Raw genomic sequence first — 14,863 nt, forward strand, 5'->3', positions numbered from 1 at the left:
AACCAAAACTGAAGAATGTATCACATTCACAACTTTTCACATGCATGCACGGATGCCAAGTCATGGCAAAAGCTCTTCTGACCTTTGGTCTGTAGATGGCGCCCATTTACCTTCCATGCCTATTTTTGTTCATAAAGTAGTTAAAACTTGTTTGAAAGATGAGAAGGTTATGGTAAGTATTTTATTCTTGTATCAGTGATTTTTCTTTTAACTTCTGGTGCCTTTATGATTGGAGATATAAGATATATATTAATTAGTGTGTGTATACCACGTGATAAAGTGTGTTATAAATGCTACGTCGGAAGTCAATATTTCGCTTTAAATTAAGACTTTAAACAAAGATAAGTTTACTATTCCTTCACCATTTTAAATGAAACATAGCGCAGTCTACACTGCTTACAGAGACCCACTTACGGTTTTTTACCAGAGTTTGATTGAGATTTTTGTCCCTAAAACACTTTGACAAACCTTTTCACAAAACCACCGCCTGATAGAGCACTATCAAAACATTATTTTGGAAACAATATATATGCAAAAAGCTACAGAAACATGTTCAGTAGCAAAAAGTTTAAACATAAACCCGGTTTAGTGGCAATGGGCAACGCCAAAGACATAGAAAACAAATTCACAAACAAGAAACATAGAACAGCACACAACTCTACAAAGAGCACAGTGCATAAATACTATATATATATATATATATATATAAATAATTGGTATGTTTATCAAGAATTGTTACCTAATCAAACTCTGGTAATAAACAAAGGCAGAGCTCTTTAAGCACCATAGACTGCCTGTCATTTTATTTTTCTTTGTTTTAAGTCTTCATTTGAATCAAAATGTTGCCTTCCGATGTAGCATTTATGAGGTCATTTATCACATGGTATAATATATATTTAACCCTCTTTAACAGACAATTTTGATACCAGTTATAATAAAGTTTCATAAAAATTGTTAAGGCTTAAGATCGTTAATTTACTTGCATTACCCTGTTATTTATATTTAGAACGCTAATAAATTATTTCTCGCTTCTAATATCACGATAAAACAGTTTTCACGCACCTTTCAAGAAATAATGCTTCACTCTCCTTAGAACTATTTAAAGACCGATTTGACTATAACATAATCTGAATCACTGCGCGCATATCCATGACAACCACGAATTATCGCATATCCATACGCAATTATAAAACTAACTGAGCACAAAAGAGTTCCAGCAAAAAGAAAAAACCTCGTTTATAAACCTCGGTAAACCTCGTTTCTGCAAAACACCCTACGCTCGGGTCGGAATGAACATATCTTACACTCTCGGCCATGGAAGATACTTTAAATCTTATTGAAACAGGGCTCTAGATCATGTCGATAAAATAGATAATTAATGAAGCAATTACAAATTGAGTCTTTCTTTCGGATCTTTGTTCTGTCCTTTCATTTTCTCACTGGAAAATATTATCCATTTTTTGGGCAATATCATGTGTTTTGGGGGGAATGAAGCAGTGTTTAATCTGGGAAACAGCCTGTTAAAGGGGGTAAATTTTATGAAAAAAATATTACTGAATATATATTTAAACTTATAAAACTAATAGTTTTATTTTTAATAGCTAATTTGCAAGGCTGAACCTGCCGATTTTTAAAGAGAATCCAAGATGCCACACTTTTAGTCGGTCAATAGCTATTTATAGCTAATGACCTGTTTCTTTTTTATGTCATACCGACTGAAAATAAAATTTGATTTGGACATTGATTGACAGCAGGATTGATATTTCTAGTTTTTTATGTGCATGCTTTGTGGTTATCTTCATTTGGTTTCCACAATGTATTAGGTTAGGATTATATCACACCAATATTTGATTCAGATTTATTTAGAGTAACAAGACTATTAAGATTTACATACAAAGAACCCTTTGGTGAATTTTACCAAAAAATCCTCAAGAATTTACTCATGGGATTGATTGATTCTGTTGCACTTCAAGGGATATTTTTAGAATAGTTATCTTGTTAAACCAGTTTCCATTGTACCTTCATTTACATGAACTTTTTTAACAGTTTGGAAAGTGGAATGGCATTAAATGAGTATATAATATGCACATTTAAATTTGTTTGGTGCCTTTTTACAGAGTCAGAGCTTCTATCAAGAATTGTTACTTGAAGTATGAACTTCCTTGCCAAACCATTTTAGAAGTTCTTCTATGAAATGCGGTAGTTCAAGCCCCTCAAATACTTTGAAAGTTTACACTATGATCCAATTATTATGTTTAAAATTAAATTATTGTAAATAGAACTTTTCAAAGTTGCCAAATTCACAATTGTATTAAAAAAAAAAATTACTTTCAGACTTATTGAATTTTGGCCTTATCAAAAAGAAATACTGATTGATGTTTTAAATTTCCAAAGATTTACTTTCAATGGCATCTACAAACTACAATCTAAAAGCCTTTTATTCATATGATTTCTTTCATTTACAAATGTCTATGTTTTAGTGTAATGTCACAATTATTGAACATTCAAAACTTAACTAGAAACATCCAACTTAAATCAAGTATTAAAACGTAATTGTTGAATATTATAATAGCAAAAATCAAATAACCTTATTAGTGCATGTCAGCCTGACATTTTAGACTATCGAATGCAATGATCATCAAGAAACTTGACAAATGTTAACACAAAATATATATGATGCAATAAAACCCAAAATATACAGCATTCTTAGCTTTTTCTCACATTTGAACACAACAGAGTTACTAAAGGAAGTTAAAGTCATCATAAATAACATGTGATGTCATGGCACATGATTATTGATTTTCCAGTCATTATCTGTTTGATCAGATTTTTACAAAAGTTCCACTCCTTCAGCACAAACATAACTGATCAGCTGACAAGTCCAAGATAATCGTCCATAAGAGTTCCAATGGCAAAAATGTCTTTGGCATCAACTCTTGTTCCAACAATTTTGATACGAATTTCGTCATCTTGTTGAATCACAACATCTTCATCTTTAGTTTTGTAACAAGGAGGGTTGGAATTTGGATCAAATTCCATATCAGCTGGGATGGAATGCCGAGAAATGAAGCACGACAGCGGCCCAATCTCAGTAAACAGGCCCACTTTGTTGACTTGAGTTACTACTGCGTCCAAAACTTCTCCCTTGAAAGGCCGAAACACAATTGCCTTATACTTTACCGGGTACACTACAAACCCTCTACTAGGCTGGATAATTCCAGCCCCAATATTGTCAATTGTTGTCACTGCAATGACAAAACCATACTTTCCAGTGCATGTGCCCTCAACTTCAGTGAACAGTTTTTGTTTCACAATGTTGAGCAAGTTTGGTCCAAAATAACGGGGATGGAGTAGAATTTCATGTTCAAGAGAAACGTGGTAAAACATGATCGAAGTCGGTGCTAAGTATAGTTGGTTGAATTCACTTAAAGGGTTTTAAAATGAGAGAACATCAAAATTTGTTGATCTTCAGCTTTTCTCGTTGGTCAAAAATTTTTGTTAGAGTAATTTCCCTTGGCTTTATGAACAACTTCCGTTTCCGGTGTCACGTGACTTTTGTTTACAACGTATTTTGACATTTCGTGATTCATCTAGAATACACTTGTTAATCATGTAGATTCAATATATAAATAAGCCCACGTGACAGTTTGTCGGCCAGTTTAGACCTACAATTGGTCGGAAACTGGCTGATTAACCTGTTGATGTTCAAACACGGCTCATTACGCATGTGGAACCCGTGACAGTACAGATTTGACTAACTACCAAGTTGACAGTCAAACTCTAAGAGGAACTAAGCGAAAACGGTCAGATTCCCACAATCCAGAGACAGAGAAAAGAGGAGGTTTATTACAAAAAATAAAGAGAGCTGCAATGACAATTGTAGGGAGCATTTTTCCCGAGCACTCGCCTTGGGATTCATTGTGGAGTTGGCAACCTGGACACAGACAACCACATTGGAACAGTTTTGAAGGATGGAGAGATCACGCCAGTCATTCTCGAACTGGTTAGAGTTTGTTTTTTGCTATTTATGCTCAAAATGTTTCGATACTTACATACGCATGCAATGAACTCATTGAAAACTAACATACATACTTTAATTATAGATCAATGTATCCACATTTTGGCTTGGCTTGGCTTGTGAAATGATAATTATAGGAAATGTCAATCTTTAATTACGAACAATATAGAATCAATTACAGGGAAACGTTTTATGACAGATAAGATGGCCATTTGCTCTAAATACTATTTGATCATTTCACTTTCATTTCATGCAATTAATCAATTGTTGTCATCTAGAATCAGAACATATTTCTTTCTTTTGTACATTTTCAGAAATAGAGATACCTATCCAAATTGTTGACAGTGATCATTTTGACTCTTCTGATGAGTGGTCTGATGTAGACGACTATGATATGAACAACAGTTCAAGAAGGGCCAGCAAAAGATCACGGGACGAAACATCAAAATTCCCAACAGAAAACGATGAACTATTAGCAGCTTCCTTGAATCTTGACAATTATGAGAGTAGTGATGATCCTTTTAGGAGGAATTTGAGACGTAAGCCTTTGAGAGAGGAAACTAGAAGTAGCTCATACAATACAAGAAGTCATGGTGTCAAGTCTAGCGAAACAATTTGTATAGATGTTGATGATGATGAGAAAGAGATAAATGGAACATCTAACTACTCTGTGTATCAGTACTTGAAAGGTTTTCTAAACAGCCAAGGTCGACAAATTGATGGCATCAAAGGAGATGGAAACTGTTTCTTTCGTGCTTTAAGTAAAATTATTTATGGGAACCAGAAGTATTACAATGAAATAAGACAGGCTGTTGTTGATGTCATAGAAAAGCATCCAAAGAAATTTGAAGCATTCACTGATGGTCCTATATCAGAACATATTGCGGATATCCGTGTTGACAAAACATGGGGTACGCAAACAGAAATCTACGCAGCCGCAACTTTGCTTAACAGGGATTTCTACATTTTGTCACCAGATAATACGGGTGAAACTTACAGATGGCTGCTCTTTCAACCCCAAGTGAAGTTGCGTAAAACAAACAACCTCACTGGTTGCGATTGTTGTATAACAATCTGCCATACGCATGGAAATCATTATGATAGAATTGCCCCTCTCTCAGGAAAGTGTAACTGCGAGCTGGGTCCTCCAGAAATGTCAGGGATAAAAGGACAGATTGACTTAACTTCGGAGGATGAGATTGTATAGCTCGTATGGAAAGTCAAGATAATTTTCTTGTTTGTCGTTGTGCTAGGGCTTATTATGTAGTCTAAATAGAACAATTCACTTTATTCGACTTTATACCAATATTGTCTATCTCTATATATATATATGTATGTATATATACACATTGTTATCAGGACCTTCCCCATAAAATTATTCAAACACAACTTATGTCAGTGGGGGTTTGGGGTGCCCCCTTCCGCAATGAGAACTTTTTTAGATTTTGAAACTGTATATCATAAGGTGTGTTCTGGCATAAAAATGTGATTTATTTGAAATCTTTTCTCTATTTTTTTCAATACATCTTGATGATCAAATTATTATATACCCAGTCTTAAACACTATTGTCACACTTTCTAGTGGGTGCTGTAATAATCATGATTTATAGATGTAATTATATAGTTAATGTAGTGACGTCTTTTAAAAGTTTAAACCTTTAGAAATGACTGGTGGTCAAGAAATGCAGGTAGATAATTGAATACAAAATACTCAGTGTAAGCCAAGAAAAGATTCCCTTAGGATAAGTTGCAGCTGTTTATTTATGATCGTATGTCATTGTAGCCCATTCACAGATTGTTTTATTTATAATACAGAAAGGTGACTCTTGCTTGGTTAAATTTTGTCATGTGCTTGCGTTGTAAATAGTTTTAAAATGCTTGGTGTAAATGTGCTTTATTTATTGATCATTGTTCATTTGTACTTTAACATTTTATTAAAGTCTAAGTTTTAAGTTGTGATTTTGTTTATTTTATGTTAATGTCTAAGTCAGAGACACTTAACTGTGCCCTATAATTTGACTTTAATGTCTGTACATTTCTGGTATATTCTATGCATATTTTATCTTTGCTTTTTTCTTATGCCATTTGATCAGGGATGTGCTAATTAACATTAAAGGTATTTTAGAAAGTGCCTTGACATTTAACAGAAAGAAAATGTATTCATCATTTTTTATACAGCATTAAGTCATAAGCAGGACTGGTGGACAAAGTTTCCACTAACAAACGAGGAAAAGACTTTATGCATATGGTAGAGTTTTAACTGAAGAGTTGTTAAAGGGCTCCACACCATGTCTTTCTTGGTAGCACCCTTCTGCCCCAATGGGGACAAGTATGGGCTTAATAGCTGTTTAAGACTGTCAAATAGTTTTTTTGTTTTGATTGAAATTTATAAACATAAATAAAAAGAATTTTTTTACATAATTATTTGGCAGTTGAAATCTAATATATCTTCAATTTAACACAATTTTTAACACTCTGTCAAATTGATAATGTACAAGTTCTTTACAACCAGACATCAAGTGCTCTTTTCTCCCTGAGCATTGAGTTGTCCCTCTTCTGCTTGCAACCTGCCCTTTTTTAAAACCTTGCTATAACTCTCCATATGGCGTCTACTGCACAGGAGCTATCTACATGTACCAGACTAGATGTACATGTAACTAGATACCAGACAATTTTCTTGCAATTGTATCATCTGGTGACTAGTCCCTTTAGACTTTGGAAGGAGCTCACCTCATAAATATTTGTAGTCCCGGTGTAAAATTAAGTACATCTACCATTGCATTTAAGCTATGCATGCAATGTCACCATAAGATGTAGAAAGAAACCCAACATCAGAGAACGTTCCCGTTAAACTGTGGAAGGAGCTCACTTCACAAACATTTGTAGTTGCAGCCTGTATGTATGTGTAAAATTAAGTACACAGGAACATACCTCGAAGACTAATGTTGACTAGGTTGTTTATCATGAAAATATGCCAAGCACTAGTTAATTTTAGGATGTCACTGTATGAAGTTTCAGAACAAGCCATCTTACATTGTGGAAGAAGTTTTAATGAGAAACTTTTAAGAAGGGCAATTTAGTTGTACAATTGATGCATGCACAAAAGGAAGTATTAATTTTAGTGCATTGTTATTTTCTTAACTCATTTGACTTTAATGATCAAAACAAAAACAAAAAAGATTTGTGTACAGATAAGGAAATATTTAGTGTTATTTTTGCACATTTTTAACTGGGGATTTTGTGGCCACGTAGCTATTAATTGGAAACCCCATTGCAAAAGAGCTAATAATTTTGCCATAGCTTCGAAACGGACTGGCCACAATGAAAATTGTGTTAGGCATTAGTACATTTCATGATGTTCATGTGTACCAAGATTTAGAACAATCAATTTACTTTTGCAACAGACTGACCAATCAAACAACCATATGGTAACTCCAATGTACACCTCTTCATACTTTGTTTGCTTTAGGGTGGATGTTGGGTATAAATTAAATACTGCAGCAGACACTTCACCAGGGTGATGTCTTTGATCTTGAGAATTGACTGCAAAATCTACTAGTTAAATGACTCTGCGTCATACCATTCTTTAGTGATTGTATGGACTATCTCACAAAAAAAATATTATTACCTTGATCGACTGATCCCAAAATCACTAGGGGTCAGCTAACCTTCAAGGACAACAATTCAATCTCATACAATTAAGAAGTCAAACTGTTCACAAAGTTAAGTATGATGAATGTGACCTTGACCTTTCATCTACTCACCAAAAGTAACTTTAGGCCCATTGACATAATCATTTGTGCCAACCTGTAATCGATCGGTTGAATTCACAAGAAAATCAAGCCACTGACCAATATCATACTGGCTTGTAACTTTGCATATGAATAAATGTTAATCAAAACATTTAATGTGCCTGTTGAGATCATCTACTTGTCATGAGCAATCTACCACTCAAGTTTCATGATCTTGGGTCAAACCATTTTCAATTTATTTAGAGGGTAATTTTTCCAAAGAATGATGATAGTGATCTTGATTCTGATTCAAAACAATGCAGTCAACCTTGTCAACACAGCCCTGTAGCTTTATGAACCTTTGTCAAATTGTTCTAGTTATTGTGGGGATTAAGTTTTCCAAGCAATGCAATGTTTTTTTTCTTTGAAATTCTTTCCCTAAAACAATAGGGGTCATCACAAACTTTTGAAGTACCATCACCAACTGGTCCCATGACCCTTGATTAAACCGCTGTCTGTTATTGTGCAGTTTTCAAATCACTGTGATGACCTTTCACCTCCTGAGCCCATAGCTGAAGATCATTTACTTGTCAATATCTATTCATCAGATAATGTTCATAGCCAAGATCAATACCTTCCAGATTGAATATGGATTTTAAAAACACTGCTAGTTTTGACCTACTGACCCAAACAAAGGAAAATTCAGTATTTTCATCATTCAGTGACCTTGACCTTTGATCCCCAAACAAACGGGTCATCAACTTGTCAGCTGGCATAGAAAAGGAGCATTCAAATTACAGTTTCATTTTGATTATGACTGTTCATTGACATTACTGATAATATTTGCAATACTGCCAGTCAATACATGAGTTCCAAATGCAGGTACATGCATGTTAGTCTTCTGAGATAAAACTAAGTCATCAAATTCTTGATAGTAATTGAGGCACTTAAAGACCGGTTGTGGGTTAACCTATAGTGAGGAAAATTACACAGGAAAATTAGTATTTGAATTGTACTAAAAAATACAAAAACATTGCATTTGACTTAAAAGGTCATATAAGGTTATATTAACAAGTGAATAAACAATAAATGGTCTCCGAAATGGCAGTGACTAGTTTGGCAACAAATAATGTTTCACTAGTTGCATGTCCACAAGTACAACATCCTTGGTTGTCCTACTTTTGAAGCTACTGGTATATGTATGGAGTGGGCAGTGCTGGTTTTGTAGTCTCAACCAATATGAGGTAGGGAACGAGATAGGACGGTGCTCAGTTACCAATATTTCAAGACTGACCATGCTTTCTACGTCCAATTATAAGTAGCACGTGACAGCTTTAAATGTTTTGTTTTCAATCAAAGCTTAAAGTTGTTTTCAATCAAAGCTTATAGTGTTATTCGAACAGTCCAGTACGATCAAATCTCTGAAGAGGTGTCTTGCATACTTTGATTAACTGCAACATGTTCAGGGATGTGTCGAGATTCGCTCAAATACATTTTACATACATACTGTACACATTTACACGCTCTGGCTGTGCAATTGCTCTTGATGAGGATTGGACGCCTTTCCCCCTAGTAAACATTTAAACATGTTTATTCAAGTTCTGACAGCGACCCTCCACGACTTTGATGTATTGCACCTTGAGTGAGTCATATTCATATGTAAATCTCATATTTGATTTTTTTATGTATTTCCCAACAACTTTACTCTACCCCATCCACAGGATTTTGATTGGTCTCTTCATTTGCCTGGTCAATGGGTGCAATATTTCACCTTTTAATCGCATCATATGCAAATGGTGTGAAGAAAATAATATGTGCTATATCAACATAGATGTAAAGAAACACTTCATTTACTATTAACATAACCGGGTAAGTTCTTTATGTGGTCCTTCAGGTTATTTTTAGAGTGTTATGTGACTTTGTAAGTACGGGTTCACAATTATCATTATTGTTTCTTAGATGTTTATTATGTTGTCCCATTGTGTTATGACCACTAGTTGAATCTAGATATCAAGATTTGAAGAAAAAAACATGAAATAAAAGGAGATACAGGTGCGAAACCCTAAGCCTCATTTTGAATCAACATTTTGGCTTAGTAATGGCCTTGTGTAAAGCATCGATACACGGTAGACAACTTGCCTTGGTTTTAACCAGTACATATTTCTTCGAATTTTCAAGTACTAGCCTCTAATGCAATGCCAGGTAAGGGAGTTATTGGGCCCCACCTGAAGAGCATCTACCGCTTAGCTATCAGGGCTATGGCCAAATTTTCAAACTTAATATAAATATTTTATTGGTCCGTGTGAAAAAAACAAACAAAGACAGAAGTATATGACAAAATATTTTTTTGTTCAAATTTTAAGCTGGTACACCATACTGGTATTCCAGTGATTAATACGAGACATTTATGACAAGTTGACAATAACCTAGCATCAGTTACAAATGGCACTACTTGTGTGACCGTGGTAACATGTACAATGCTGAAGAAACTCTCCATTCAAACAGAATACAACTTTATGGCAACACGATGCAAACAAATAAAATAACAATAAAATTGATAACACAACATAATCATAAAATTAACCCATTTAGCAAGAGTTGGCATTTACAATAAAATGGTCTAAAAATATACTGTATATATTGTAGGTACTAACAAGTTAACTTGTACTATTAATATTCCGTAGTATACATGTAAAACCATTTTTATTTGATTATAAAATAATACCAGGTATAAAAATTAAAACAGTGAAGCTGGCATTAAAAAGGACAACATGTATTTGTTCAGATACAAATAAGCGACTCAAGAAACAACAATAATTTATATGAACAAGTTCAAGAAAACAGTCAATTCCCAAAGTGATGTTTTAAAATTTCAATATGAAAAAAAATTAAAGACTCAAACCTTTCAAACAGTAGTGAAAGAATAATAGACGACGATGAAACAATCTAATCCTATGAGAATTAAATTATAAGTTGAAGGTCAATGCATATCTGAAAATAAAATGCAAAGAATTGATGCGCATTATATAATATACAGTTAACATTTAACAACATAAAATAAGAAAAATCATAAAACATATGAAATCCACTCTATGTTTTCAATTTAAAGTATTAACAAACTTAGATAAGAGTTAGTAATAACATGGGATTAAAACAGTTTTCATTGAATGCATTATTATCAATTTCCACTTCACTTGTTTGGCATAAGTTCTTATATATAAAATACATGTATTTGTAAAACAAATAAAATATTTCAATCAAACAAATATCCACACATTTCAATGAATTAGTAATTAAGACAAGTAATTGTCAATCACATAAAAAATATATGAGTGGGAAATAAACCACAAAGTTTACTCTCTCGATATCACCAGAGAAAAAAAACATCACTGGTAGAATGTCTGTAGACCAATGGGAAATTTTGACAAATGGGAATTTTTTATACACAATGGAATTTCCTAAATACATTTTTCTGATTAATAGGAATTTTGTAGAACCATAGACACTCTCAATACACTCTGTAGACCCTTAGGAAATTGAGAATTTTCAAAATCTTTTGTGGGAACTTCTGTTAATCGGCGATTGGTATAATGCTTAACCCAGGGATGGAAATTCGTCGGTAAGCAGGGCGTGGACTCGGCAGTTGGGGCAGGTACTCTGCTCCTGGAACCACTTTCGGATACACTGAAATACAGACAACAATCGTTACTTTTTATGACTTTGAAATACACCCACTGGTATGGACAACTTAGAATGTTTTTCCACACTGTATTTAAATACACATGTCTTCTCCATGATCGAAGCGTATTTTTATTAGAAATCCCACATAGACAACAGTAATCAATGCCAACTTGCATCTCATAACCAAACAAGATTTAACTATATATTAATCAAACCTTCCTTGTAATATCAAATTATATTTCAGCAACCCTTCAAGGCATGCACAACAAAATGAAATACTTTAGCAAAAAACCTTTAATTACCACTATGGTGTTTCTCACATTTTCATATACACCAAAAAGCACTGCAGGTAAATGCCAATACTTGTTCTTTTTTTTCTCAGCCATTATATTAATTGATACTCATGTGTACATTGTGTTAAAGTGAACATACCATGTGCATCAGATTTCAAGTTAAAGGTAACGCTAATCATATTAAAAGTTATTCACAACAACATCATCGCTAATCCAGACAACACCAAGGCTATGAAAATCAAGCAATCTATTATACATTGATCTTACATTGCCTTTACCAATAATCAATCTGTCCTACCTCATCATGGAAGATATGACCACACTGCAGAGTGACCACCTGCTTCAAATCCATCTCTTCATGACAAATCACACATGGATCCTCCTCTTCTTTAAATAGCTCAGATCCTAAGCCCCCATTGGTTGTTATTCTGTGAAGCTCCGCCCCTGAGCTGCTATTGGCTGGCCTACCCATCAGTGCTGCTGCGCCATTGCTAGGAAACGCCCACTTGTTACTGAGGCCTGGCGGGGGTGTGGGGCCCTGTTAGATGAGAAACAGTATATATAAGCTGCTGACATCATAGTTAAAAAGTTTTAAATCAACTTCCATGCAGAACTGTAAATTGCTTTCCCCTTTTTTCCAAGATGATTTGATCTGGTTAATATTGCAAAGTTTAAAATTGGCAATGCAAGAATTAATGGTAACAAAAATAACTACTATATCGACTATTCCGCCGCTTTTCGGTGTATGGATTGAAAAGTTTTGGCGAAACATGCATGGATCACTGTTAGATTAGATTTCAATGCAATACATGATGTGCTGAGATATTTACATAAATTAAATTGGAAAATATTTGAGGTGGTACGCAAACTTTAACGTAAATTCTAAGTCAAAAAAGGGGCATAATTTTGTCAAAATGCTTGATAGAGTTACCTCCTCCTGTGTACAGGGGCATGATGGTGAACAAGCTTGCAAAGTTTCAAAGCCAGATGTCAATGGACTTAGAATATTTGAGGTGTTACGCAAACTTTAACATAAATTCTAAGTAGAACAAGAGCTGTCACAGTATGTGACAAATGCCCCCGATTGTGACATTGACCTATGTACAAGGTCAGTACATGAAAAGTTGATCTTGCCTTTACATGTCAAATACATATGGCAAGTTATTTTAAATTGCCTCTAAACATAAAAAATACCACCCATAGTTGACAACCGACACTCTTATGTCCTTATATATGCAGCATTCCATTGTGAATAAACACCCAAGTGTGACCTTGACCTTTGAGATAGGGACACGGGTCTGTCATGCGACACGTCGTCTTGGTATGTGGAACACATGTGGCAAGTTATTTTAAAATCTGTCAATACAAGGGAAAGTTACAGCCCAGACACGACAACTTATACTCTATGTCCTTATATGCAGCACTCTGTTGTTAGAGGTAGGGCCACGGGTCTTGCACGCGACACGTTATCTTGGTATGTGGAACACATGTGGCAAGTTATTTTAAAATCTGTCCATACAAGAGAAAGTTACAGCCCGGACACGACAACCTATACACTAGGTCCTTATATGCAGCACTCCATTGTGAATAAACACTAAGTGTGACCTTGACCTTAGAGGTAGGGACACGGGTCGTTCACGCGACACGTTGTCTTGGTATGTAGAACACATGTGGCAAGTTATTTTAAAATCTGTCCATACAAGGGAAAGTTACAGCCCGGACACGACAACCTATACTCTATGTCCTATATGCAGCACTCCATTGTGAATAAACACTAAGTGTGACCTTGACCTTTGAGGTAGGGACACGGGTCTTGCACGCAACACTTCGTCTTGGTATGTGGAACACATGTGGCAAGTTATTTTAAAATCTGTCTATACATGGGAAAGTAAAAGTCCGGACACGACAACCTATACTCTATGTCCTATATGCAGCACTCCATTGTGAATAAACACTAAGTGTGACCTTGACCTTAGAGGTAGGGGCACGGGTCTTGCACGCAACACGTCGTCTTGGTATGTGGAACACATGTGGCAAGTTATTTTAAAATCTGTCCATACAAGGGAAAGTTACAGCCCGGACACGACAACCTATACTCTATGTCCTATATGCAGCACTCCATTGTGAATAAATACTAAGTGTGACCTTGACCTTTGAGGTAGGGGCACGGGTCTTGCACACGACACGTCGTCTTGGTATGTGGAACACATGTGGCAAGATATTTTAAAATCTGTCCATACAAGGGAAAGTTACAGCCCGGACACGAGTTATTGAGCCGGACACACGGACGGACGGTGCGATTTTAATATGCCCACCTTTGGGGGCATAATTTTGTCAAAATGCTTGATAGAGTTACCTTATCCCGTGTACAAGCTGGGGGGGGGGGGGCTTGATGGTGAACAAGTGTGCAAAGTTTCAAAGCCAGATGTCAATGGACTTTGAAAATATTTGAGGTGGTACCCAAACTTTAACGTAAATTCTAAGTAGAAAAAGGGGCATAATTTTGTCAAAATGCTTGATAGAGTTACCTCCTTCTGTGTACAGGTTGGGGGCATGATAGTGAACAAGCGTGCAAAGTTTCAAAGCCAGATGTCAATGGACTTTGAAAATATTTGAGGTGGTACGCAAACTTTAACGTAAATTCTAAGTTGCAAAAGGGGCATAATTTTGTCAAAATGCTTCATAGAGTTACCTCCTCCTGTTTATAGGTTGGGGGCATGATGGTAAACAAGTGTGCAAAAATTCAAAGCCCTATGTCAATGGACTTTGAAAATATTTGAGGTGGTATGCAAACTTTAACATAAGTGGTTACGCAGACGCTCGGGTGACTAGGATAGCTCTCCTTATTCTTCGAATAGTCGAGCTAAAAATAAGTAAAAATTTAGATTTTTTTTTTTAAACAACCCTTTTGTGTGATTTTTTTTATAATAATCAGTGGCATGACAAATTGTTTAAATATAAGGCCAATGGAAACTAAAACATTCTATAGTGACTAGCCTCTACTAGGCCATACTGTTGAAATAATACTCATTGAATAAATCAGTGTAAGAAGAATAAAACTTTGATGCTTTCATTTTCGTATAAAAAAAGCTACCGGTACCCATAACTTATGTTGAGATTCTACCTTCTGTTTACTTTAC

General features: G+C 35.1%; 3 protein-coding genes across 4 annotated transcripts in view; 1 reads left to right on the forward strand and 2 right to left on the reverse strand.

The window, feature by feature from the left end:
* Window positions 1-2,420: 2,420 nt before the first annotated feature.
* LOC128234596 (DNA-directed RNA polymerase II subunit RPB7) lies at window positions 2,421-3,528 on the reverse strand. Its single transcript, XM_052948902.1, has one exon. It carries the CDS (start codon window positions 3,385-3,387, stop codon window positions 2,869-2,871), a length of 519 nt encoding a protein of 172 aa, XP_052804862.1. The 5' UTR covers window positions 3,388-3,528; the 3' UTR covers window positions 2,421-2,868.
* An 11-nt stretch (window positions 3,529-3,539) lies between these two features.
* LOC128234595 (uncharacterized) lies at window positions 3,540-5,970 on the forward strand. The gene is made up of 2 exons (XM_052948901.1): window positions 3,540-4,003; window positions 4,333-5,970. The coding sequence occupies exons 1-2, from the start codon at window positions 3,871-3,873 to the stop codon at window positions 5,223-5,225; spliced, it is 1,026 nt and encodes a 341-aa protein (XP_052804861.1). The 5' UTR covers window positions 3,540-3,870; the 3' UTR covers window positions 5,226-5,970.
* Window positions 5,971-10,077: 4,107 nt separating this feature from the next.
* Window positions 10,078-14,863, reverse strand: part of LOC128234590 (E3 ubiquitin-protein ligase TTC3-like) — a 62,585-nt gene continuing 57,799 nt past the window's right edge. For both annotated transcript variants that reach the window (XM_052948897.1, XM_052948896.1), the window contains 2 exons: window positions 12,022-12,261; window positions 10,078-11,433 (listed from right to left, as the gene is read on the reverse strand). In XM_052948897.1, coding sequence (XP_052804857.1) covers window positions 11,344-11,433; window positions 12,022-12,261 — 330 coding nt within the window. In that variant the 3' untranslated portion in view covers window positions 10,078-11,343. The remainder of the gene's footprint in view (window positions 11,434-12,021; window positions 12,262-14,863) is intronic.

Source organism: Mya arenaria, chromosome 5, assembly GCF_026914265.1.
Source record: "Mya arenaria isolate MELC-2E11 chromosome 5, ASM2691426v1".
NCBI classification, from domain to species: Eukaryota; Metazoa; Mollusca; class Bivalvia; order Myida; family Myidae; genus Mya; species Mya arenaria.